At 40.2% G+C, this 26,252-nt stretch overlaps 1 protein-coding gene across 3 annotated transcripts in view; it reads left to right on the top strand.

Annotated features, from left to right (window-relative positions):
• Heca (hdc homolog, cell cycle regulator) overlaps positions 1 to 26,252 on the top strand; it is a 45,582-nt gene that overhangs the window by 9,928 nt on the left and 9,402 nt on the right. The window contains exons 1-2 of one of the 3 annotated variants that reach the window (XM_029533063.1): positions 3,213 to 3,408; positions 18,937 to 19,977. In XM_029533063.1, the coding sequence (XP_029388923.1) occupies positions 3,261 to 3,408; positions 18,937 to 19,977 (1,189 nt within the window). In that variant the 5' untranslated portion in view covers positions 3,213 to 3,260. Of the gene's footprint in view, positions 1 to 3,212; positions 3,455 to 18,936; positions 19,978 to 26,252 lie in introns of those variants that run through there. The other 2 variants (XM_029533064.1, XM_021221180.2) reach the window with 2 other exon arrangements.

Below are 26,252 nucleotides of genomic sequence, written 5' to 3'. Positions count from 1 at the left end.
AGAGCACTGTATAGGTATTATCATTTTTAAAGAATACATACTATGCCATCATGTTTCTGTACCTTAGTATACTTCTTCTATGTGACTCCTATCCACACATACATAATTTATCTAGTTACTTCTACCTAAGTCAGTTCCTGTTGCCATATCTGTAAATGAGGTTATATTGAAACCACTGAACCAGACCATTTTTGGGTAGGAGAAAAAAAGGTTTATTGGGCTATCTCAGGCCATGGTTGGGGGAAAAATGGCACAACAGCAAGTAGATTTTATATGGCAGTTAAGAGGACGAGTCTCTGAGCTGATAAAACTGTTGCAATTAACAGGACTAATGCTCTTGCCCAAGGCCGACCTTGGGGTGTCGAGGGGCAGACTAAGGGAGGTTCTTGGAAAACAGAAACCCACCTATAGGCTTCTGTTGCTTGGCAAGGTTCTTTTCTTTAAGACATTGTCATCAGCATCAGACTGCCACGGGAGTAGGCAGGCTTTGGACCTAACAATCAAAATAACACAGGCTTGGACATTTTTAAATCATAGAAATAAAATTTTCACAGTTCTGAAAGTTGGGAAGTAAAAGATCAGGTAATAGATTTCGTATCTGGTCAGGGTCTGCTCTGTGGATTATGTTATTTTATCACAACATCCTTAAAGAGCAGAACAGATAGAAAGGATGCACCTAGTCTAAATCACTTTTCTAAGGATATTAATCCTATCTGTATGGTTGGCCACCTTCTAAGTACTAGCTGCCTTCTTAATGCTGGTGCATTGGGAATCCAATTTCAACAAAAGTTTTAGGAGAGACCTAGGTTTTTAGAGTGTATTTTAGGTATGGACTTGGTATGTAAAGATAATCAATCATTCCATCTATGGTGGTGCACACCTTTAATCCCAGCACTCAGAAAGCAGAGACAGGCAGATCTCTGTGAGTTTAAGGTCAGCCAGAGCTATATAGTGAGAGCCTATCTGGAGAAAAAAAAAAAAAAAGATAAGTCTATATTTTAAAATGAGTTTTTTTTGTTTGTTTTGTTTTTTGTTTTTTGAGACAGGGTTTCTCTGTGTAGCCCTGGCTGACCTGGAACTCACTTTGTAGACCAGGCTGGATGAGTTATATTTTTGTGCCATGAAAAAGTTGTGTCTTTTTTTCCATGGCCTTTCTAGTCTCTGGTTCTTAAATTTGCAAGCATGCTAGAGAATTGATGGTGCCCATGAAGGTCTCAGCAGTGGGGGTGTTGTTTTGATGCAGTGCTTAGAGCGGATGCTATGGTGCTTAGGGAGGTTAGTGATTTGGTAGCTCACCGAGATCCAACAAATTACTAATGGCAGATAACAGGTTAGTAGGTTATATATAGTATAGTAGCTTTAATTATAAATAATCTTTACTTCTACCATCATTTCTGTCCAGTTTAACTGGAAGCAAATGGGATGATTTAGAAAAAACTAAATACAACAAAGTATGAAAGAGTTATGCCTTCCTAATCAAGAAATAAACACAAGTATTTTATTGCATGTACTACAGCAGCAGCAGTGAAATAAGAGCAGGAACATGTGTAGTAAAGTATTGCTTTAACTGTAGGGGCTGGAGGTAAAGATCGAGAGGTGAAAGGATCATGTGATTTGAAGATTAATCAACAGCAAGAGTTCATTCCATTAGTGTGTTTGTGTTCATTGTTTTGTTTTGTGTACTTATCTATTTACTAGACATTTATTGTGTGCTTATTGTCTTCTAAGACAGGAAGTATAATCTTACATTATAAACAGGAGCTCCAGAAGCTACACTTTTAAAGATGTTCCAAGTAGGAGGAAGTAAGAAAGGCCCTGAGTTTTGGTTGCTGTCAGCGTGATGTGACTGATGGGGCTGAGTAGTCAGTTTGGTTGTGTGGTAGCCAGTGAACTACCAGTCATCTAGCAAAGATAGTAACCAGGACAGCTGCAGGAGCCATGGGCCATTGAAACACTTGCCAGTAATTGTATATTTTAACAAGATGATTATTCTAGAGCTTTTAAAAACTGGTAAAAAGTAAGCAGTTTTAATAATATTTGTAAATTATGTTATAATTTATCAGATGCAGAAAGGGGAAGCAAATATCTTACACGGTTATACTTAGGACTATAAAAAACCTGAACAATCTGAGAAAAATATATTAAGAGGGAGCTTTAACAGAGATGACTTAATGAGAAACTGAAATGTTAGTTATCTCAACAGTTAGCTTAGTAAGTTTGGTAAGTTTACATGGCTCTCAGATCCACTGACTACAGTGCAGCTCATGGTGAAAGCGTTAGGGAGGAAAAACAGTTCCTCTTCCTTCCTAGACTCAGGCCTTAAGGAGCTGCAGATTAGATCAGAACAGAAATATGTGGAACAAAGCCATGGATAGAACTTGAAGCTTTCTTGAATTTAATGGTAAGGAATAAGTGGGGAAGGGATACCTCTGGGGGAAGTCAACTTTGTGGAATGACAAATGGACTCTTAGAATAAATGGAAGAGTCCAAAGATTTGTGATGGTGTAGAGACTTCTCTCTCTGGCAGTAAGAAACAGTCTCAGTAAGGTGATTTGGAAATTGAGTTCTTTTGGTGGGAAGAGGGAGACGAGACTGTACTATTTTAGGCAGATAAGAGATTTCAAAAAGTGAAAGCTGTCAGCTCAAAATACTTTTTTAAAGAATTTTTTTTTTTAACCATAATGACATATTCTGGACTCTTGAAAGTATTTTGGTGCTCAAATTATATCACCCTGCAAGAGCAACTTAAGATAGTAAAAGATAACCCACATGCCATAATTCAGAATTTCTGTTTATTTCATTTCGTTGACAATTCACTTGGTATAGAATGCTTTAAGGTATAAGCCTGTATAAAACTAATCAAGAGGATATGTTGTAGCAAAAGTTCAGATTACTATTGTAAGTTAGGAAGATCTACTTTAATGTATATTTTCCCCTATTGGTAAACATAAGTTTGGGTATATTTTAGATCCTATCCCTTCAAGTTATAAAACCACGTCAGGAGGGCCTTTCTGGTGTTGGGTGAAATCACAAGCCCTATTTGATATTACTTGGTGAGCATGAAGATGATTTCAACATGATATTTCATAGAATTCCATTATTAAAAAAACTTACTACTACTTGTTATGACTAACAGAGTGTCTGGACAGAAATGGAAACTGGGCAATGTACAGAATTAAGTTCTAGCTGTTTTTTTATTGGCAGCAGATGAGGCCTGTAATCTGAGAGACTAAGCCTGGGATAGCTGGCAGCAGTTGTTAATGAACAAATATGGTGTGTCTAGAGCAGTGATAGATCCCAGAAGTCACGGAGAGAGCTTGGCATTGAGAACTGAAAGTGCCCTTCAGTGGTTGAAGAAGAAATGTGCATATCTAACACATGGGACAGCTCAAAGACTTCTTCCAGAGGGTCTGTCGCTCCATGTGTCGTCTTCCCCTGTGGTGCTTATGGTCAGGTAGCAGTAAAGGCTCATGAAGGGGAAGCTGCTGGTCAGGAATGTCTTTCCTTTTCTCCCTTTCCTCCTCTCTCTTCTCTCCTCCCTTCTTGGGGATTGAACCTAATACCTTCTCATTACTTGCAAGAAAAACATACTACTACTAAGCTAAACAGTAGCCTGTGGAGTATTTATTTCATCATATTGTCTAATGTAAATTTTGAACATCATTTTTATCTTTGGCAGTCACATAAATGAAAAATACACAAATCGTTTGCATTTGAAAGATTGTCAGTGACTAAACATTATTTGTATCTTGGTCATTTTTATTTTTCCTGTTAATTTTTTTAATCTTTTATTTACAAGTTTTTGTGTTTTATTGATTTACACAGTCTGTGTATTCGGGTTTTTTTTTTTTTTTGCATCTGTGTATTACATTTTACTCTTTGTCTTTCAGCTTTAGGTTGGTCTATACTAGCTAGAAATGTTTTATATGATTACATACTATCTACATAGAGACAGAGTCTCTGGAAAAGCAGAAGTTTTGGAAGTTTGTGCATAGCGTTGTTGCTGACACTTGAGTCCTTTGAATACAGTTGCACAGTCATGAGTTTATGGACTCTACTGATTTGACTGCAGTTTCTGCTGCCTCCTCTGTCTCTATCCCTGGGCACTACAGTCTAGCAGACAGCTGAGCTCAGTGCTCAACACTTGACTCAGATTCTTTGCAGTTTTTATGCCATTTAAGTAGCATGTTGCAGCTGGTTGATAAAGGCTCCTGTTTCCTCTTCTCATGAACCAGGTTGCAAAATGAGGCCTCTTAAAATTCAAATTGCCTATTCTTGGTTATGATATCAAACTTAAGTTCAGAGTCAGAAGAAAGGTTTCATTTTTCTCATTCAGGCACTTGAACTGAAATGGCATGCGTATGTTAATAAAATTAGAACATGTGCTCAATTAATCAAAGTTTATTCATGCACTGTCCTTGATGCTAATCTAGGCAGGCCCATACCTTAGATATTAGTTATTTGGAAAAGCCTCCCAAACTCACTGATTATGCTAACGAGTGAGATTGAGAGGGACAGGTTAGAATTGTACATTTGTATTGCTATTTTGCAAGATTACTGAACCTTTTCAAGCCTAATTTATCATTAAAAGTTGTATATATGTCCATGCTTGTATGCATGCCTGTGTGTGTATGGGTTTTCTGATGTGGTTGGTGTAATGTGGTTCATTGTGCTGTAGTACACATGTGGAGGTCAGAGAGCAGCTCTGTGAAGTGGGTTCTGTTCTCCCACTTCTGTGTGAGTTCCTGGGATCAGACTCAGGTTGTCAGGCTTGTATCATTGGGTGGTAATCACCTTTACCCATTGAGCCATTTCACTGCCCTAAGCCCAGTGTTATCTAGAGAAAGTGAGGGTAACATGATAGTCCTTGTGATGAGCCCTCTGTAAACCATAAAGCTGCTTGAAAAAGCAATTAGTTGTGCCATGATCTAGGAGTTTTAGTGCTTTCTAGATGAGTTTTTGCTTCTCAGTTTGCGAAGGAGAGTGGCTGCGTTCCAACTAGTGATGAATGCACACTCTGATTTGTTGGAACAATCCAGGACAGACCTTGGCCTTTCTCCAAGGAGTTCACAGTGAATGCTAATCTTCCAGAATTCACGCATTGCTTTTGTAGGGGGGGGGCTTTGTGTCTCTACAGATTTGGGATATGAGAGCTCTTGCCGTGTAGATTGCCCTAGAGAACCTTCCTGTTGGCCTCAGGGAAAACCAGTTATTTGAGTTAGTCTTTCTAGAATTCCTGCAAAAGGCTTTATGATACATCATTTCCAGGCTTTTTGTTGTTGTTGTTCATCAGTTTATAACTGATACTTCACTTTTTCCCTTTCATACTTCACTTTTTCCCTTTCAGCTTTGAAATGAATAATTTTGAAGCTCGGAGAATGTCCATAGTACAAAACTTTATCTGTGTTTACAAAAGGTAAACAATCAATGTTTAGTTATTGTGACATCCCCAGCTTAAACAGTCATTGAGAGTCTGTAAGTTGGCACTTATTAGTTTCCCTTAGAACATTTTATGAACTGCCCTTCAAGGGTTGTATCATAGCAGGCTACATTAAGTGCATATGTATGAGGTAAGGTATCCTTTTAGGCCAAGAGGATATAGTCATGACTGATTTTTGGGTTGTTTTCATTTGCACTAAAGTATGTATAGGACTTAGACATGCCCTCTCAGTGTACAAGCCTTTCCTTGTTGTAACAGATTCTTTGTTGCTTGCTGGTTGCTAACAGAGCATTTGAGAAATGCTGTTCAGTTTGACTGTAGGCAAAAGCTTGTCTCCCTAAGTCCTGATAGAGTTGCTGCATGGGTGATAACTAAAAAGCTTTCTTACCAGGTTATTTTGAAGGGAAAACGTGATTAGAGAATATCTTATTTTGGAGATTTCAGCTCAGCAAATTAAATAAATAAATATAATTGTTTATTTAAGGATACAGATAAGAGGGAGGACATTAGCCGTATTGTGATAAGGTATTATTGGTTTAAACTCAAATCACACATGTTAGTGTGCTATTCCACCAGGATACACCTGAAAGAGGCTAAACTTAGTCTTAGTGCCCAGTGTTTTTTCTGCTGTCTGATTTAATATTCTCCATACCATACTGCATTCCTTGACTTTCTTTTCAAGGAAAACTGCTTTTTTGTTTGTAACTTTTCCCTTTTCTTTTGAACTCAGCAGCTCTCTTAGCTCCAATAGATTTACCTCCTTGTCTTTTTGTGAAAGGTAAGGGCCAGGAAGCTTTTATGATGTAGCTGGGTTAAATATTTCTTCAGTGTGGCTTAGCTTAGAAGTTAAGTGAGTTTGAGTGCTAATTATGAGTGCTGAATGTTTTGAATAGACTGTTCTTAGTTCTAGAACTTTATGTGTCATAGTCTATCTGGTTATTCAAAATTATTGGTCACTATCTCTGTGCTTTTTTTTTTCCCCTTGGTTTTTAGAGGCAAGGCTTCTCTGTGTAACAGAGCCCTGGCTGCCCTGGCCTCTCTTAGAAGACCAGGCTAGCCTCAAACCCACAGAGATCTGCTTGCCTCTGCAGATCTTGAGTATGGGCTTAAAGGCGTGTAGGGCCATGGTGCTGCCTGGCTTTTCTGTGCTCTTTTAAAAGTGCTGCTGGGGACTCACACCAGGACCGTGAGTGTGAGGGACAGATACTTCACCATTAGCCCACATCTCTAGCCCAGCTCCTTTACTCTGGTTGCTGATGGCTGGGGATGGAGGACGGAAGGCCACTAAAGATCTAAATGTCCTTGAGTGTATGACTAAAGGCTCCTCTGAATGTTGGGGAGGTGTCTGTAGACTTTGCATGAAGGGCTCTTCTTATTTCTATTATGTAGAACTGTGATATTTTTAAAGAAACATTCAGAAAGAATCATAGATCGTTTTCTCTATTCTGATAAACAGACTAAAGTAGCCATATTTTGGGTCTATGTTCATTTGGGTTTTGACAAGAGTCATAATATAGCTTATGTTAGAAGATGAAAATGGGGCTTTCTTTTCTACCTTCTGGAGATTACTGATGTGTCTTTGTTACTGATGTTAGTGTACTGGAGCCAGAATAAGAATTTAAGAATGGGCAAAATACTTTCTGTATTTAGTTTGAATTTGAAGCTAGGTTAACTTTAAGGTTTTAATTGAATTTAAGGAAAGAATAGGTCTAGGAGAATAGACTGGGTATATTGAGATAACAGAAGTGTATGATGTTAAATACAAGTGAAGACCTGCTTGGAATGACAGGATTCCTGTGCTTACGAACTTAGGGCAGCTGTGGTTGCCTGTACAAGGTCAAGTCAGACAACATTCTAGCATGGAGTGGAGTCCTTTCATGAGGCCTTTCTCTTAACTGGGGTTAGTTTGCAATGAGAATAATAGAAAAATTGTCAAAATCAAGTTTTCAAACTCTGGTAGTTAACCAGAGGTTATTATTTAATTCTAAGAATGCTTTTTCAACAGAAGTAGTTGGATCAGAATAATGGGATTTGTAGTGTTTCAACTTGTCTTGTTTCTACCCTTTTTTACATCCATGTCAAAGTAGCTTTCAAAATTATAGTTGCTTGGTAATCATGGAAGGTGGAATAGGTCTGAAGTTTCCCTAACAATCCTAGCCCTGCTGAATTGTCACTATTTAATCTGTCTAGAGGCTCTCTGCTAGGGCATGTCCCCTTGATCTGCCATTAGTACAAAGTCTTGTTCCTGATAAGTCTATTGAAAACATTTGCCTGCATTTAACTTACTGAAGCTGCAGAAGTGGTAATAGTAATTATAATAGTTGGGGTCAACAAAAATTGGTTCATGAAACTTAAAATAAAAAAATTGGGGAATGAAGTGTCCTTATGGGTCTTAAAATCTCAGATATAATCCTGTAACTCTTGAAAACCATGTCTTTGTGCAGGGTAATATGCATTCTTTGAAAACCCTTGAAATAAGGCTCCAATTCTATCTGTGGCTAACCTCCAGATTCCACAGGACCAGAAATTAGAGGCTAAAAGAGAGTTTTAAACTGTCACATCGCCATTTGAAGGCATGGCCCAGTGTATGTCTGTACATGCGGCCTTTCTGCAAAGGCTATTAGACCCCCTCAGGTTACTTAAGAAAGTCAGTGCGGGTACTACCCACTGAGTTAGATGAACAGAGACCCTACTTAGTAACTGCACAGGGCAAAAAAGCCAAACCCCCAAACAAAACAAACCTGTACCAAATTACTTCAAGAATGTTAGTTTATCTGTATAGCAATAAGTACAATGACAAGTCTTGGAAGAGAAGGAAATCAACGTGTTAGTTTTTAACCTAATATTAGACATCCAGGTTTTAATAAAACAAAAATACAAGCTAAGCAAAAAAGGGGGATATGACTTACTTTTATTTCCCTCATGTATAACAAACTCCACACTGGGCGTATAACAGTTATTTAAGATACTTTTTTTTTTTTTTTTTTTTTAGGTTTTTCGAGACAGGGTTTCTCTGTGTAGCTCTGGCTGTCCTGGAACTCACTTTGTAGACCAGGCTGGCCTCGAACTCAGAAATCCACCTGCCTCTGCCTCCCAAGTGCTGGGATTAAAGGTGTGTGCCACCACGCCCGGCTTTAAGATACTTTTTGAATTGGCCTACATCTTCAGCAGTTGATAGGAATTAGAGCATTTTCAGAGACTCCATGTATTTTCTTTCTTCTATAGTTTGATAGTCAGTTTTTTCCCCCTGTAACAAGTATTTGAATGGCTCTGTTTATAAAACAAAAAGGTTGCTGGGTGTGGAAGTGCATGATTTTAATCTTAGCACTCAGAAGACTGAGGCAGTGAGATCTTTGAAATCAAGGCCAGCTTGGTCTGTATGATGAGTTGCAGTTCCAGGCTACATAGAACTATCTCTAAAACAAAGGAAAGTTTGTTTTGGTAGATAATTTTCGACATTTCAGTTAATTGGCCCTGTTGCTTTTTGACTGTGGAGGTACATTCTCAGCATATGGCAGACCAAATCCACTCATAGAATGGCTGGGAAGTCAGACAGAGAGGAAACAGTTGGTATCCCACAGTCCCAGTGACTTGAAAGCCTTCCAGTAGGTCCCCCGCTTCTCAAAGTTCACCACACTCTGTTAACTAAGCTGAGGATCAGGCCTTTAACACAGAGCCCCTTGGATTCCAGATCAAAAAATACAGCACACACTGCAGTATTTGACCCTAAAATGAACGGGGTGATTTTATTTTATTCTTTGAAGAGTCCTTTTTAAGTGTTGCTTATCCCAAACAAATCCCATACCTATGTCTATTAGTATCCATGTTAATGTGGTAGTTAGTTTTAATTGTCATTTTGACAATCTACAATCACCTGGTAAAGGTATCTCATCGGAATTAGCTTAGCTTGTGGCCATGTCTGGGGGGGATTATCTTGATTCATAGGAAGACTTGCTTTTTTTGAGTGACATGAAACAAAACTAAGGCAGTCAGTATCCTTCCTGTAAAATAGAGAGACTCTTTCTGTACACAATTATCTGTGATAAACTTGCCCAGAAAACTGAGTCATATTTTTATGAAGTGATTAAAGTTTATAGTTTGAGTATTAAGGCACTTTGGGAGTGTATTATGCTTTTCTGCATATGTCCTTGTATTAATTACGTTTCTGGATACTGTGGCCAAATACTTGACAACATACAGCTTACCTATTTATTCGGTTCACAGTGCAGAGGGTTGTAAATCTCACGGTGGAGAAGCCATGGCAGTAACTGTGGCTTGGTTTATAGTGCTGCCCAAAGCAGAGAAAGGAGACTATCATTGTCTATCTAGCTGGACCCAAGACCACAAGAATGGTGTCCCTTACATGTGGAGTGGGTTGTCTTTCTCTGATGAGCCTCTATGTAAACACTCGCAAAGGCCTGAAGGCCTTCTTTAGTGCCAGGGGGATTCATTAATCCAATCAAGTTGTTCTCACAGTTCTTATCTGGAGTGACTTCTACTCCCAGGTACTCAAGTTAGTCTATATTTTACTTTTCTTTTTTCATTTTCTTTTTCTTGTTTTTTTTTTTTTTCTCTCCCCTCTCCCTTTTCCTTTCCCTATCATTTTACTTACTATTTTGCAGGAAACCCAGAGCATAGCACAGCCAGGTGTGCTCTCTACCACTGAACTCTACTTCCACCTGCTTTGTGGGGAGAGGAGAGAAGGGGAAGGCAGTTTGAGATAGTATCTCATTATGTAGCACAGGGTGGCTTTGAACTCACAATCCTTAATCCTCCTGCCATAGCTTCCTATGCTCTTATCCCTCAGACACCACTGGGAACTCAGAAGAGAGAAGCGGTACATGTTGAGGTCCTGAACTATAACTTACATGGCAAGTAGGGAAATATATAAGAAAATAAAGGCATTTAATTTTGGTCAAATCTTGACTACTTGTTACTGAATACAAAGGATATTGGCAAAGATTATGAAAGATTATGAAAACTCAGCCTGTTTTATCTTGAACAAAAAGGCTTTAAAATCTGAGTACAGTGCTATAAAATGACATAAAGACTTTAAAAGCTGTCCAAAAAGCTCCCTGCAGATATCCACCTCTACATGCACATATTTGCACATATAACTATGTTTATGATGGGATGCAATTTAGAAAACTGGCCCTGCTTTCCCTTCAGAAAGATGCTAGTGCTGCATTTGGATACTATAGTACCACATAGTCTTCTAATATCCTTAAGCTGTAAATCTGAGCAAGAGAAAAAGCCTACAAATTAATTCTCTAGGACAGTATGATCCTATTATATAAATCTAATTGTACAAACTTCAAATAGAATAATATTAACAAAAGACTTATATGCATAATTTTAGCAGATATATTTCTCCAAATTATGCATTAAACCACTTTTTAATTTCCAAGCTAGCAGATGATTAAATTATAAAAATGCTTTTTTACTCAGTGGTCTTACTTGGTTTTAGAGCTACTAACCTTAGTAGAACATCTTCAAGGATCTGGGTGATTTGGTGATATTTTGATGTTTTCTGTTATAATTTATACCCTTCAAAGTGTTTGGATGAATTGATACCAGTGTTTAAAAACATTGGGAAAATCAGCAACTTTGGAGGAGAAATGAGATGGGGTGAAAGACACTGCCACATCACATTGTTAATTTATGAAATAAACTAGATGTAGAAATAAAGCTAGTACAATTGAAAAGACACACATTGAATTAAAACACAGCACACAATGATCGCTTATTTATGCACTTGAACATGTTTTCCTTATACATGAATCACAGACTCAAGGTGATTGGTTTTTTTACATTTTGATTTGGGTTTTTGTTTGTTTTCTTTTGTTTTTTTTTTTGGTTGGGGCATGTCTTTAGGACCAGTTTCATAAATAAAATTATATTTTGTGCTTTTTGAATCCCTGTCACCCAGGTTCGAGATAAAAGGGCTTAGGTTGGAGAAGATATAAAGTACTTATCTTTTGATATCGAGGGCATCTTTAAGATGTTAGTGAAGTGTTTGCAGTGTGCTATCCCGCTTTGTTTATTATAGGGGAAAATACACCACTACCTCTTTGTAGCTTAAACCACACATGGGAAGTCCCGGTCAACAAGAAGGGAGGTTAAGAGTAGTCCAGGCAAGATAGCGGTGGCGTTTTGCATGAGAGTGTTTATTTAACGTGGTACTTGGAGGGGCCCTGGAGAGAGATGTGTGAGTTGGAGTCAGGAGTCTGAGACTGAGAGGAAGCTGAGAGGAACCAGGTGGGAAAGAGGAGGGTGTGTGCTTGTGTGCAGTGGAAGAGGAGAAGTAGAAACGGGTTGATGGACACTCTTTGTGCTATCCTGCCCGTGTGTCTCAGTAGTCTGCGTATGTGGACAGAAGGTTGGTTACCTCTCTGGAGCTGTGCTATAAACTTAAATTTCTTGATATTTTTACTTTTTAATTTTTTTAGCATTGCATTGTTGCAGACTGATAGGAGTTTTTAGCAATAATTGCTTAAGGTTAAATGAATGGGTGTTAAGCTCTACTTGACCTATGTCAATAGTTTTTATTGCTCATAGTGACCCTTTGAAGTAGGCACTGTTATTTCTACCATTTTATGGGTGGCCTGGGGGCAGTTAAATGTCCTGGCCAAGGGCTGCAAGCTAAGGAATTGAGAGCTACCCTGGCGTGCAGACACTCACAGGAGTTCCTGCTGTGACAGAGACTGCCTTGACAAGGGTTGTTCAGAAACACTGACATTCAGACTTGGTACTCAGCTAGTTTGAGAAAGTGAGATGACAATAAAAGGCTGGGTATATCTGTCCTCCTTCCTGTCTCTGTTCACCAGCACTTCAGCTACTCCAGAGCTACTCCGCTTGGTCCATTCCTTCCATCAACAGAACATTTAGTACATACCTACTGCATTTTCCTAGTCACAGATTTACAAGGTTAGGTAAGACCTTGTCCCCACTACAGGCTTCAGAGTTTAGAACGTCTTTATAAAGTCAGATGATCTATCTTCCTGACCCAGCCCCCCCTAACTCGCAGTATGCGTAGGATTCTTGAAATTGTTTTAAGGGGGTGGACATAACTCAGTTTTACAGTTAAACTCCTGAAAACAGAGTACCTCATAGGTGAGCAGTAATGACTACTCTTTATTGTTTTAAATTTAAAAGTTTAGTTTTTGAGAATTCATACATGAAGACTGTATCATTTCTATCCCTGCCTCCTCCCTCCAACTCCTTCTATGTGGCCCCTACTCCCTCTCAAGTTCATGACTACCTCTTTATTGTTACATATATGTTTATGTGTATATACATATATACACAACTGCTGTGTCCATTTAGAGTTTCTCTTGTATATATGTATTTACGGCTTAGTTAAATCTATTAGTCTTGTGCCCACAGAAGGCTGAATCTCTCCTAGCAGCCATTGATTGCCTATAGCCCTTCATTCAAAGGTTGGGCCGTGTGAGATTTTCCTCACCAATATTGGCATGTTAGCTAGTATTTTCATTACATAGGTTTTGTTTTAATGGCCATATTGTTGAGATTTCATGGGTACAGCCTCCCTGTCAAGAATAGAAGACACTATCTAGAAGCACATATCCTGGTCCATTGGCTCTTCTGCCCCTTATTCTCCATGGTGCTCCCAGCCCTTAGATGTAGGAGTTGTGTTGTAGATGTATTAATTTGGGGCGAACAGCCAGCTCTTCTCTGCAATGTCAGGTTACAAGACACTTGAAAATGTTGCTAGGCCTGAAGTAGAACCCAGTGTATAGTATGGAGAGAGTTGACAAATTGGCAAGTGACCTTAGCCCTGTTACTGTGCTGTAGAGACTTAAACTTCTGAGTTTTGTCCAGAATGAGCAAGATTGCATAAGAAAAAAATTGTATATTTTTTTCTTGAGTACAGGGAAATAGAAGTTGGGTCCTAAATACTTGAGGATAAACCTGTGAAAACTGGTCCTGGAAGGTTTATATACATGATTTTGGTATATATATCTGGAGGGCAGGATATGAGTGTTGTTTGGAGTATGTATGTGTTACATTTGTGGACATGCTTGTATGTATGTCCCAGTGTGCATGTGAGAGCCAGAAGTTGACCTTGGGAGCCTCTACCAGTCTCCACTTTATCTTAAAAAAAAAGAAAGTGTCCCACTAAAGGTGGGGCTGATTGGCTAGATTGGCTACCCAGCAAGCTCTAGCAAACTGCTTATCTCCCTCCCTGCTCCATACTGGGCTTACAGATGCGATGAGGACACCACACCTGGCTTTTGTGATGGAGCTGGGGGTTCAAAGTCATGCCTGTGTGGGTGGCAGTAAGCACCTTACTGGCTGAGCTGTTTCCTCTGCTCTATAGACATTTTTTGTAAACATTGCTGACTGTGTACAGGGCATTTTCAGTGCCACTTGTGAGATTATCATGATTTAATGTTTCAGGAAATGGTTGTGATACATGCTTTTACTGAATGGAGAGTTTCCCGTCTTCACTAAAGGTTTTTACATGTGTCTGGTTAGTTCATCTTATTTATATCTTTGTGGGACTGCTATTCTCTTGAGGATTAGGGACTTTAGGAGGCGCTTTTAATCTCAGCATCTGCAAAGGCAGGCTGATCTCTTGAATTTGAGGCCTGCTTTGGCCTGTGTAGCAAGTTCAAAACAGCTGAGGCTACATAGTGAGATAGCAACACAACAAAGGAGGTAGGGATTTTATAATATAACTAATTTATTAAGGATTTAGAATCTGTTGGTGCTGTTTTCTTAGAGTCACAAAAATCTGTGTCTAGAAGTTTTGGTTAAGAAGTGAAGAGTGAAGCATCACTCACTTAATTTCTAAGCACGTATTGTATAGTATATCCAAAACAGAAAAGTGGGAAATATAATGGGGCCGTTTGCATTTAGTTGGAGAGCTAGCCACAAGGTAGGGTGCTATGGTAGAAGTAGCTGAAAGCAATACACAATATAATGGAACTTTGCAGTTTATAAAGGCTACATACATCTGAGATGGGCAGGCGGGTGCTTTTATCTTGACGGGTGATGAGTGGCTCCGTGTAGGTCAGCAGCAGAGTTGGCACATGCACTCCATCTTTCTTACTCATCCCTGCTGCCTGTCCTGTGTGGCCAGGGGAAGGAGAGACTGCATGAGAGGGTCGGGCACAAGCACAAGTCCCTGTGCTGCTGCCACTGCGCTCTTCCTGTTGTTACTTCTAATCATCCTATGGCTTCATCTCCTGCTGTCCTCCCATCCTTTCTCTGGGGTTAGAGGTGTATCACAGAGTGTGATGTCTGCTGCGCGTATTACTCAATGTTAAGCAGGCTCTTGACTTTGTATTTGTTTTTGTAGCCTAGCTACAAGGCCACATTACAGAGGCTGATGTGTAAACATAAAAAACTGGCAAGGTGGAGTGCTGGCCTATTATTTGTCAGCCTTTCATTGCTATAATGAAATACCTGAGGCAGGGTACTTATGAAGAGTTTATTTAACTCATAGGTTTGGAGGTTCTAGGGCATGGTGTGTGCATTGGTCCAGTTCTGTCTGGGCTCTGTATGGCTGTAGTTGTGTCAGTTATTCATTGGGCAGTGGTCAGGTTATGTTGCTGAGGAAGTTGGTGATTTGTTCCCTGTGTTGTTTTCCAAGCTGCTGAGTTGTCCTAAGTTTCTAAAAAACGCTCTGATCTCAGCTTTGGCCGTCCCTGTTCCAGTCACATTCTCCTTTCTTCCCTTTGTGGCTACACTCCAAGTCTCTCAGAGAGTTACAGACACATAGTTGCCACCTTTTCATCTCATCACCAATGCCTGTGATGCCTCCCTCCCGCACCAGAACAGCCCTCACAGAGATGGCTGTGCTTGAGTCACTGCTCGTGCTGAGAGCTTTTGGCCCTTACCTTACTAGTAGTTTTCAGTCATTTTGCCCTAACAGGACTATCTGGAAATGTCTGCAGACATTATGGACATTACATTTGAGAGAAAGGATACTATTGGAAACCACTCAGTGGAGGGTAAAAATATAGCTAAATATTTTGTAAAGCACAGGCTAGCTCCTATCTCAGGACTTATCGAATCCCCAGATTGTCAGTTGTTCAAGGATAGGACACTAACCTCCAGTCTTAAACATTCCCATTTGACATGATTCTCTCTTGAGTTGTCTTCCAGTGACTTCTGTTTCTATCTTACTGTTCTCTGTAGAGGGCTCTCTTGTGCTGTTCCACTTTCTGCCATGATTTTCTTCCCTATCTCTTGTTTATGTTCGTGTTTCATATTCTCCTTGAATATCTCTTGGGTCCCAGGAATTTAACCAGCGTCTCTTGATATGTGATTCCATCTGTACTGTGTTTGAACTCTCTTAAGCTTTGGTCGTATTCATCTTTCTTCATCACACAGGTACTTCCTGTTCATCAAGTCCCAAATAGGAAAGTTGGTAAGATTGCTCTTCATAGGAAGTTATGGTGGTGGGATTATACAGGTCAAATGCTCAGGGTCCACTGATGCTAACTTCCTGTAAGGCACTAGACAGTCACACTCCACAAAGAATTGTCCAAATGCCAGAAATGTTAAGGAATAACAAATTTTGCTTTTAGTATCTACTTGGGGAGGTGAGGAAAGAAATGCTGACCACTGGTCCCAGTTAGTAGTCATATGGAGAATGGGAGGTGCTGACCACCGGTCCCAGTTAGTAGTCATATGGAAGAATGGGAGGTGCTGACCACCGGTTCCAGTTAGTAGTCATATGAAGAATGGGAGGTGCTGACCACTGGTCCCAGTTAGTAGTCATATGGAAGAATGGGAGGTGCTGACCACTGGTCCCAGTTAGTAGTCATATTGGAAGAATGGAGGCAGAAGACGAACAGCATAGAAATGCAGACTGGAATGTAATGGATTGTATTGAAAATTGTAGAAGTGAAGAGAGAGCAACTGGGGAAGCAGTTTATTTGGTGTTTTGTGTCCTGGTCCTTACTGGGCAGGTAGGTAGTCACACTTAGTCTCTGCCCACGTAAGTGGCAGCTGTTAGTTTGGGCCGGTGGTATTGAGTGGCCAGAACTGTATCTGGTCTCTTCCTGCCCTGCTAGGCTCTTAATTTCCCAGTTTGGATATACACTTTGCAGATTTTGCTATCACTTGTTGAGACCTTCAGCTATTATTACCACACTAAGGTTCTTTAGTAAATAACTATGCCATGAGCTATATAGTAACGGTTCCATTAATATAAAAACAACATTAGTAAGACTTATATACTAGGTACTATGAACTCTTTAAACATGTATTTCTAAGCATGTGTATACTTCTTACCAAAATTATAACCTACCAATTATTTAAATATAAGTATATATTATACACATTTATTAAAAAAAGCTGGAAAGAACCCAGAGGTCCCTCAACAGAAGAATGGATACAGAAAATGTGGTACATTTGCACAGTGGAGTACTACTCAGCTATTAAAAACAATGAATTTATGAAATTCTTAGGCAAATGGATGGATCTGGAGGATATCATGCTGAGTAAGGCAACCCAGTCACAAAAGAACTCATATGCACTCACTGCTAAGTGGATATTAGCCCAGAAACTTAGAATACCCAAGATACAATTTGCAAAATACATGAAATGCAAGAAGAAGACCAAAGTGTGGATACTTCGTCCCTCCTTAGAATGGGGAACAAAATACCCATGGAAGGAGTTACAGAGACAAAGTTTGGAGCTGAGATGGAAGGAAGGACCATCCAGGGACTGCCCTACCTGGGGATCCATACCATAATCAGCCACCAAACCCAGACACTATTGCATATGCCAGCAAGATTTTGCTGACATAACCCTGATATAGCTGTCTCTTGTGAGGCTATGTCAGTGCCTGGCAAATACAGAAGTGGATGCTCACAGTCATCTATTGGATAGAACACAGGGCCCCCAATGGAGAAGCTAGAGAAAGTACCCAAGGAGCTGAAGGGTCTGTAACCCTATAGGAGGAACAGCAATATGAACTAACCAATACCCCATGAGCTCATGTCTCTAGCTGCATATGTAGCAGAAGATGGCCTAGTCGGCTATCACTGGGAAGAGAGGCCCCCAATGGGTCTTGCAAACTTTATATGCCCCAGTACAGGGGAATGCCAGGGCCAGGAAGAGGGAGTGGGCGGGTTGGGGAGCAGGGCAGGGGGAGGGTATAGAGGACTTAAGGGATAGCATTTGAAATGTAAATGAAGAAAATATCTAATAAAAAATTGTTAAGAAAAGAAAACATGAATTTGAACATAAATATAAAAAAATGAATCCCAAAGTGGAACAGAATATAATTAATATTATAATTTTATATATATATATATATATATATATATATATATATATATATATATATATATACATCTTTGCATAATTTTTACTTTCTATATTGCCATTCTTCGCTTTCCTGGTAACTACTGGTTTTGTTTAGTGTCTCTATCACAGGTCTTATTTACATTTTTAAAATATATATTCTAAGCTTAAATACTAGATTGATGTTGAGAAGCTATAAGGCATATATATATATAAGTGGGCATTTCTGAACACGTGGCCTCCTGGCATGGCCTTTTTGTGAGGCTCAAGATGAATAGTGTTCTTTAAGAATTCCCCAAGGTATCTGGAGGAGCGGGGACCACTAAAGTGGTCTGGGGAGAGGATAGAGTAGCCTGTGGGTGGGGACTGGCCAGGGGAGCCATAAGGGAACCGGGCCCCATAGGCTGCATTTCCACGTGTTCAGAAATGCCTATATATATATATATATATATATATATATATATATATATGCCTGTCAGTCACCATGCACACATTTACCTTTTCAGAAATGGGCCTACTTTGAGCTATTATGTTTTCCTCAATTATGGGAATCTGTTTAGCTGTTTGGACCCTGTGTGGGTAGCATTATAAGACTTCAGAAATGCTTCTTTGTTGCTTTCTTCCTGTATGCTTTAAGAGAATGGCTGTTTTCTTTCTTAACTGGAGTTCTGTGTAGGCCAACAGTCTGACCAGACATCCTGCACTTAGTATCTGGTGACTCTAGAAGAGTTGAGATGAGGCTGGTCTGTTTTCTCAGTGCTATCCACTATTCAGGACAGATGCTATCTAAAACCCCTGGTGATAAAGCACTTTGAGGGCCCTTTTGAAGATGCCACCAGAACTGGTTGGTGTAGTAGCTTCATATTTCTAGTTGCCTTGCAGTTTTAAAGGAACTGTGATACTGTCTGTTGTTATACCCACATCTTGAGAAAACTTTATACCACACTGTTATTAGGCCAGACACACAATTGAACTATGAAGGATTTGGACTTCTTGAAATGTGCTAGTATGTTTTTCAGCAAATAATAGTAGAATATAAATTTCTTCGGGACAGCATTGTATCAGAAGAAAATAATGGATGTTTCTAAATCTGCCTGGTGTTTGTTCTAGGGGAGGTGTAACTGGCATGAATGGGCTAGGGGGACAGATGGATGGATGCCCTCTGGAGTCCTTGCATCCTTTTGCTGAATCTCTTTTTATTCTTCTTTTAGAAGCTCCTTGTGCCACACCTCTGATCTGCAGCTTCGGGAGACCAGTGGACCTGGAGAAGGATGACTATCAGAAGGTGGTGTGCAACAATGAGCACTGTCCCTGCAGCACCTGGATGCATCTTCAGTGCTTCTACGAGTGGGAGAGCAGCATCTTGGTGCAGTTCAACTGCATTGGCAGGGCCCGCAGCTGGAATGAGAAGCAGTGCCGCCAGAACATGTGGACCAAGAAGGGCTATGACCTGGCTTTCCGCTTCTGTTCCTGCCGCTGTGGCCAGGGCCACTTAAAGAAGGACACAGACTGGTACCAAGTAAAGCGAATGCAAGATGAAAAGAAGAAGAAGTCTGGGTCAGAGAAGAACACAGCCAGGCCTCCAGGGGAGGCTGGGGAGGAGGCAAAAAAATGCAGGCCCCTGAACAAGCCCCAGAAAGGCCTGAACCATGACCTTCCTCGGCGGCATTCCATGGACAGGCAGAACTCCCAGGAAAAGACAGTCAGTTCTGCGGCCTATGGGGCCCGCTCCCCTTGTGGCTCCCCTGGCCAGTCCCCACCCACAGGCTACTCTATCCTCTCCCCAGCCCACTTTAGTGGTCCCCGCTCCTCCAGATACCTTGGGGAATTCTTAAAGAACGCCATCCATCTTGAGCCTCACAAAAAGGCCATGCCAGGAGGCCACGTGTTCAGAAATGCCCACTTTGATTACAGTTCGGCTGGTCTGTCTGCACACAGGGCAGGACACTTTGACACCCCTGTACAGTTCCTGCGGCGGCTGGACCTTTCTGAACTTCTCACTCACATCCCCAGGCATAAGCTAAACACTTTCCATGTCCGGATGGAAGACGATGCCCAAGTAGGCCAAGGCGAAGATCTACGGAAGTTCATTCTTGCAGCCCTCAGTGCCAGCCACAGAAACGTGGTAAACTGTGCTTTGTGCCACAGGGCGCTCCCTGTGTTTGAACAGTTCCCTCTGGTGGATGGAACTCTGTTCTTAAGCCCCTCAAGACATGATGAGATTGAATACGACGTTCCTTGTCACCTTCAAGGTATAGGTGTTGATTCACCTTGCCTGGTTTCTGTTTGTTAAAACCCCAAAAAGCAAACAAGATGGAACTACATTTTTACTTTATTTAATTGTAACTGACATGTATTTATTCTAGCCAGGGACTAAATAGGTAACATGAGTATTCCAGCTTCTCCCAGTGGCTGGTGGTTTTTGTACTCTGATTTCACTGTACTGGGTACAATTTTATGTCTTTGTTCTGTGCTAATTTGATGAAAGGATAGCTAATATTTAGCTGTTTATAACTGGGTAAAAATTTATAGAAGAAATTACATTTTTCTCTTTGCTGTGAAGTAGTTTGAAACCTTTAATGTGCCCAACAGGCTGTTAATCCTTGTAAACGAGGGAAAGGAGGAAACAAGAAGGGCCAGTGTTAGTTGAATTAATTTTAAAATTGTGAACGATGAGAACACTGATAGCATCAAAAGGAAAACGGGGGATGATTGAAGCCCAGGCATGCTGTTGGTCGGGAGACAGTAGTGGGCAGCGTATGTGGATGACAAAGACTTGGGCACTTTTTAGCCATAACTTAAATAGCAAGTAGTTGGGCAGTACAGGTGTGAACTTAAAACTGTTGAGCTTCCAAAGAAGAAAAGCATGCATATAATAGTTCATAACTTTAACGAATATGCTACAGTGTCAGATAAAAATGATTCCTGTCTTCTTCCCACTAAAGCCTGCTGTTTCCACCCCCAGAGCCAAACACATTGAAATGCTAAGTGAGTCTTCAAGGTTTTTGACATCAGGATTTTGAATACAGTTATCTTAAGTCTCTGGTTTTAAGCACTATATCTTTTGATAAGACTGGCACATAAGATGGATGACTATGGATCTCTTTCCTTGGGAGATAAATTCCTAGTGTTTCTGCTCTATGTTAATGGTGTTGAACATTATATATATCTATATATCTCTCTATATGTTTTCCCATTATATCCCTTGAAAGGGATACTTTTTAAAATTAGAGTTCATTTCTTCCATTAACATGCATTTGTTTTGGTTTTTGGAGGCAAAGATCTCACTCTGTAACCCAGGCTTGGTGCAGTTACAGTCCTGGGAAGACTTCTTATTGAGAACTAACCATTGGCTTAGTGTCTGAAGGGTCAAGGGCCTGAGAGTGGTATATTTATTTTTTGTTTTAACTTTGGGCAGTTGCTCTCATCTAGCATCTTTGTAAACCACTTTGCTAAAGCATTTCTACACACTTAACATTTTTTGGAGTTTCTTTTCTTCTGTAAACATCTCTTCTGAAGGCTTTCATTTCTGTGCTCTCTCTGTTCTGCCCGGAAGAACTCAGGACCTGCTGGACTTGAAGGAAAGCCTTTCTTACTTCTCAGGCTTTAAGTCTTGTCTTCTGACCCATGTTTTCTTTACTTTACTTTCCCTTAGACACGAAAGTTTGAGAATGCCTTCATTTGTTCTTAACACTTGGTTGTTACCTAGCTAAGTAGCGCGGTCCTTTAAATTACAAACATTTACCTGTGGAAACTTAGAGAGTGTTTCTTCACTGTCTCCTGTCTTACCTTGTTACTGTCTTAAAGTCTGATATTCTGAACCCCCAACCCCCAATCTCTATCCTCTTTAAAGAATTGGACTTTTCTCTTACTCTCTCTACTGTTAGGAAATCCTACTATTCTGTGGTTTCTTATCTCCTCTACCTTCATAGACTGGGCTTTCTTGGATTATTGAGAATATAAACTTAGATCCTCACTTTGGAGAAATTTTGCTTTTGTATTATAAATACAAAACTTTGATAAATTTCTCTCTTTTCACTTCCTGGAACTCCTGTTTGTGTGATATTGTACCTCTTAGCTTGACATTTCTGACCTTCTTTTGATGGGAAAGGAAATCCCGTGTTTATCTGTTATGTGTCACTCTGTTAAACCTTCTGGAAATGGAACGTTTCCTTAGATTTCTCTTCTAATATTTTGAATTTCTAGGACCTTTTATGTGCTTGCTTTTTTGAGACACTCACTTTGTAGATCAGGCTGGCCTAGAAGAGGTATCCCTGGCTCTGCCTCCCAAATGCTGGGATTAAAAGCATGTGCCACCAAAACACCAAGAACTATTCTTGTTTCTCAGATACAATTTCTTTTATTATCTTTTAGAGTAAGAAAAAGGTTGCAGTTACAGGGTAGACTTCTTTGGATGTTGTGTGTGGTTCTCTGGAGTTCCTTAGTTTTTGTTGTAAGGTGGAACTCCCCAAAGCCTAGTGGCCTCAAGGGACTCAGTCCCTCTCACGGTTCCATGGCCACGCTGGGTAGGATGGTTTCTCATCCAACAGGCAATAGACAGGCTGGCTTCTGGTGCTCCCGTGGAATGGGTTCTCTGTTAGCCGTGGCCACCTTCATCCGCCATTAGGTTAGTTTGAGATTTTTTTTTAAAGTTGTACTTCTAATTGAAACACAATTGAAAATACTTATGGATTGTAGTGTAATGTTTTTGTGCCTGTTTATATTATGTAATAAGTTTAGGGTTCTGAAGATACCATTCACTTCATATTTATAATCTATGTGATAAGAATGTTCAAAATCCTACTTATTTTAAAAAATATATAATGAACTGTAGTCCCTACAATACAGTGAAACCTTAGCCCTCTTACTCCTAACAATATAGCTGTTTGCCCATTAACCAGCCTCTCTCCCCCACCCCCACCCCCCACCCCCCGCTCCCAGTGGCTCTTTCTTCCCTAGAAGAGAACCATTGTGCTTCATCCTTGGATATTCCACAACTGTGTGGATCACATGGTATTAGCCTTTTTGTGCCTGGTTTATTTATTACTTAACAAAATGTCCTTCAGGTATATCCATTTAATGGAAGTATGATTAAATTTCTTTGGTGGCTAATTATGTGTGTATATGTATATAAACAAAAAATTTTCTCTGTCCATTCATCTTGTAATGGACTCTTAGTTTGATTCTGTAGCTTTTGTGAGGAATACTGCAGTGAATATGGGAGTACCTGTACTTCTGACATACTGATTTGACTTCTGGATCATGTGATATTTCTAATTAGTTCTAGTAATTATACACAAGTCAAGGATTATATAATCCTAATTACACAAGTCAAACTATTCTATTATTATTAGGTAATTCATAATTTTTATGTATGTATTTATTTTTGAAACAGAATCTTAGAGTGTAGCCTTGGCTGGCCTGGAACTTCCTATAGATCGGGTGGCTTCAACCTCAGAGATCAGTCTGGCTCTCTCTCCAGAGTGCTGGGATTAAAGGTGTCAGCCAGTATCCCCAGCCTATTTTTTTAGTTTTTTTTTTTTTTTTAAATATTTTTTTCTCTTTTAAAGATTTATTGCTGTTTTCAACACACCAGAAGAGGGCATTCGATCCCATTATACATGGTGTGAGTCACCATGTGGTTGCTAGGAATTGAACTCAGGACCTCTGGACAAGCAGTCAGTGCTATTAGCCACTGAGCCATCTGTGCAGCCCCTATTTTTTAAGTTTTTTGGGGAACTGTATATGGTTTTCTCTGATGACTTTACCCCACTTAAAGCGGGTGAGGATTCACCTTCTACTTATTCAAATGCATGAAGCTAGAGGGCATAATTAAATGAAATAGGTCAGGTAAAGAAAGACAAATGCTGCCGTATGATTTCATTCAGCTATAGAGTCAAAACAACTGCTCTCAGTAGCATGTATTGAATAGTGTGCTCAGCTAAAGCAGGGCACCCTTCCCAAGGTAGGAAAGGGAACAGCTAAAGGCAGAATTACCATTCCATGGCACTTAGGTTTCTTCCTGTGTCTTAGAGGTAGAGTTTTTGTTTCTTATTTAGCCTAACTGCTAGTGATTTAGAGGGAAATGGATGGAAATGCCTTTATTTCTACACCTTAAAACTTGTACCACACTTTAAGGAAATGAATTCGGGTGTTTGTGATGGATATATGTATTTCTATGTCTATCATCAGTCAAACTTTGCACATGTGCTACATGGGATCATCAGTATATGATCTTAGGCTATAAAATGCTTTTTATATGCTAACTTATATGACTTAACTGTACTGAGCCCGAGGCTGTGAGTAGTAGCACCACACATGGAATTAGTAAGTAGCACATGCCTAGTATGTGCATCCTGTACTCTGAGCGTTCTGAGGGTTCCAAGGAAGCAAGGGCCAGTTCTTGGGTTTGGTTCTTCAGGAGGCAGGATGGAATAGGAGCTGTGGAGCAGGTGGGGTATTTCTTTCAAGCCAAAGAAGCCCTTTGCCATGTTATTATGAATTTGAATTTAGAAGCTTTCAGCATTAAAAAACAAAACAAAACAAACTAATATACTAAAAAAAAAAAAAAAAGCTGCTTGAAAAGTTTGTAACCTGGAGACAGAGTTGAAATTTTGTCACATCTGTATACATGGAGATAAGAAACTACTGTTTGTAGATCGTAGGAACTAAAAGGAAGGGGTATCTGCAGGAGACTTAAGGAAAATCACAGATTTGGAGAGTCTTTGACTGTGAAAATGAAGGGTCTTCTTTAGTTCACTTTGATTCCAAACCATATACATGGTCTTTTTCCAGGCTTGAGTAGACAAGGGTGGGAAAAATACCGATTTTATGGGAAAGAAGATGAGGTCATTTGTATATATTTAGTTAGCTTTCTGTGAAGATATCTAGCAAGCACTGATAGAAAGAAGCATTTCTGGTGAACATGTGGGATCTTATTTTTAACATTGGTGGCTAAATCTTGGAAATGAAAAAGAGGAAGCGGTGTGATAGCGCTCAAGACTAAATCCTTAAGGTGTTGGTCAGAGAGGATGCGGTGTGATAGTGCTCAAGACTAAACCCTTAAGGTGATGGTCAGAGAGGATGGAGAAAGAGGCTGTGATGGATGGAGATAACGGCTGTGCTCAGCCCACTGCACAGAGGTACCAGGAACCAACTGCTGATCTTAGAGTCTGAGGTCAAGAGGTTTAGTGAATGCTAGAGAAGTCACCAGTGCCACAAATAAGGCATTAGTCCTGGCTCAGTGTCTCTGTTGCTGCACCTCAGAAGTCTGGGTGATCTTATTTATAGTAAGCCAGGCACACTTACAAAGCATTTCCAACTCCAGCAGGATGGCCGCATTCTAGGGCACAGGATTCCACAGTTCACAGTTGATTATATGTTGGTGAGATGTTTACTGTGCTCATTGGGTTGTTATCCCCATGCTCTACCCCTTAATCTTCCGGGCCTTCCCCAGCTTTGCCTCCAGACCCTGCTCTCAGGTTCAGAAAATGGTTTTATTTGGTCTTTCTAAGTAACACTGGTCTATTTAAGAGGGATTCGATGGCCTTCTTCACTACTGAGCATCGTATGTGATTGTGCTATTAGGACACTGCTTACAGAGTCTTTTCTATGACTCAGAAATTTCTTTATAGGACATCATGGAATAGTGATAGAAAATAATTCCTGAAACTAAGTATTGACTCAGGCTTCCCAAGAGTTTGTTTGCCTGTAAGTTTAGAGTCAAGATAGACATGAATCGAATCGCGTTTTGGCTCCTTATTTTCTTTGTAAGCGTCCCCAAGCTGCCTAGACTCTTTAAGCATTTGCCCCTCCTGTTTGAAATGGGAATAACAGTCATGAGCCCTTTGTAGTGTTGCAGTGAAAGTTAAATGAAAGGATGTATGGAACGCTCACGGCACAGGGTAAGTGCACAGTGAACATTCCTGTTTTCATCATCGCAGCCATTGTTACCAGCACCTTCTGTGTCTGGCGTTAACTTCCACCAGCAGTCCTGATGTATCATTGAGCACTGGAGGAGGAGACTGGAAATGAAGTGTTCTGGTGGCTCACTGATAATTAAATTGACTTGGATATGGTCCCAGGAACTCAGTGATATGGCGTATGAGACCTCGTTTTCAGTGTTTTAGAACATAGGTGGGTGGTACTGCAAGGAGCTCTTCCAGTCGTCCTGGTTTTGGCAGAGACCCCCACCTCACAGTTTATAGTGTTCTTGGCTGTTACCATGCTCCATTCACTCACTCAGCACACAGAGCTTTGCACACTGTGGACATGGTGCTGGATACCAAATTGACAAGGATGAATGAGGTGTGGCTCCTGCTCTCGAGGAGGATTCGGGCCACGTAAACAAATGCAATGAAAATGTTCTCTCCAAAGACCGCTAGATGTATTTGCAGTAGAAAAGGAAGAGAGAGCTGCTGGTCCTTGCAAGTAAATGTTAAAAACCCTTAGTCTGAGTTAGATAGCAGCACATTCTGAGTAAGAAGCCACCATGCCGTGTTCTAGAGTGTTCCCTGTTCACAGCAGT

This window comes from Mus pahari, chromosome 21, assembly GCF_900095145.1.
Source record: "Mus pahari chromosome 21, PAHARI_EIJ_v1.1, whole genome shotgun sequence".
Classification (NCBI taxonomy): domain Eukaryota; kingdom Metazoa; phylum Chordata; class Mammalia; order Rodentia; family Muridae; genus Mus; species Mus pahari.
Note: the sequence above shows the minus strand (reverse complement) of the source record. Positions and strands in the feature narration are given on the sequence as shown.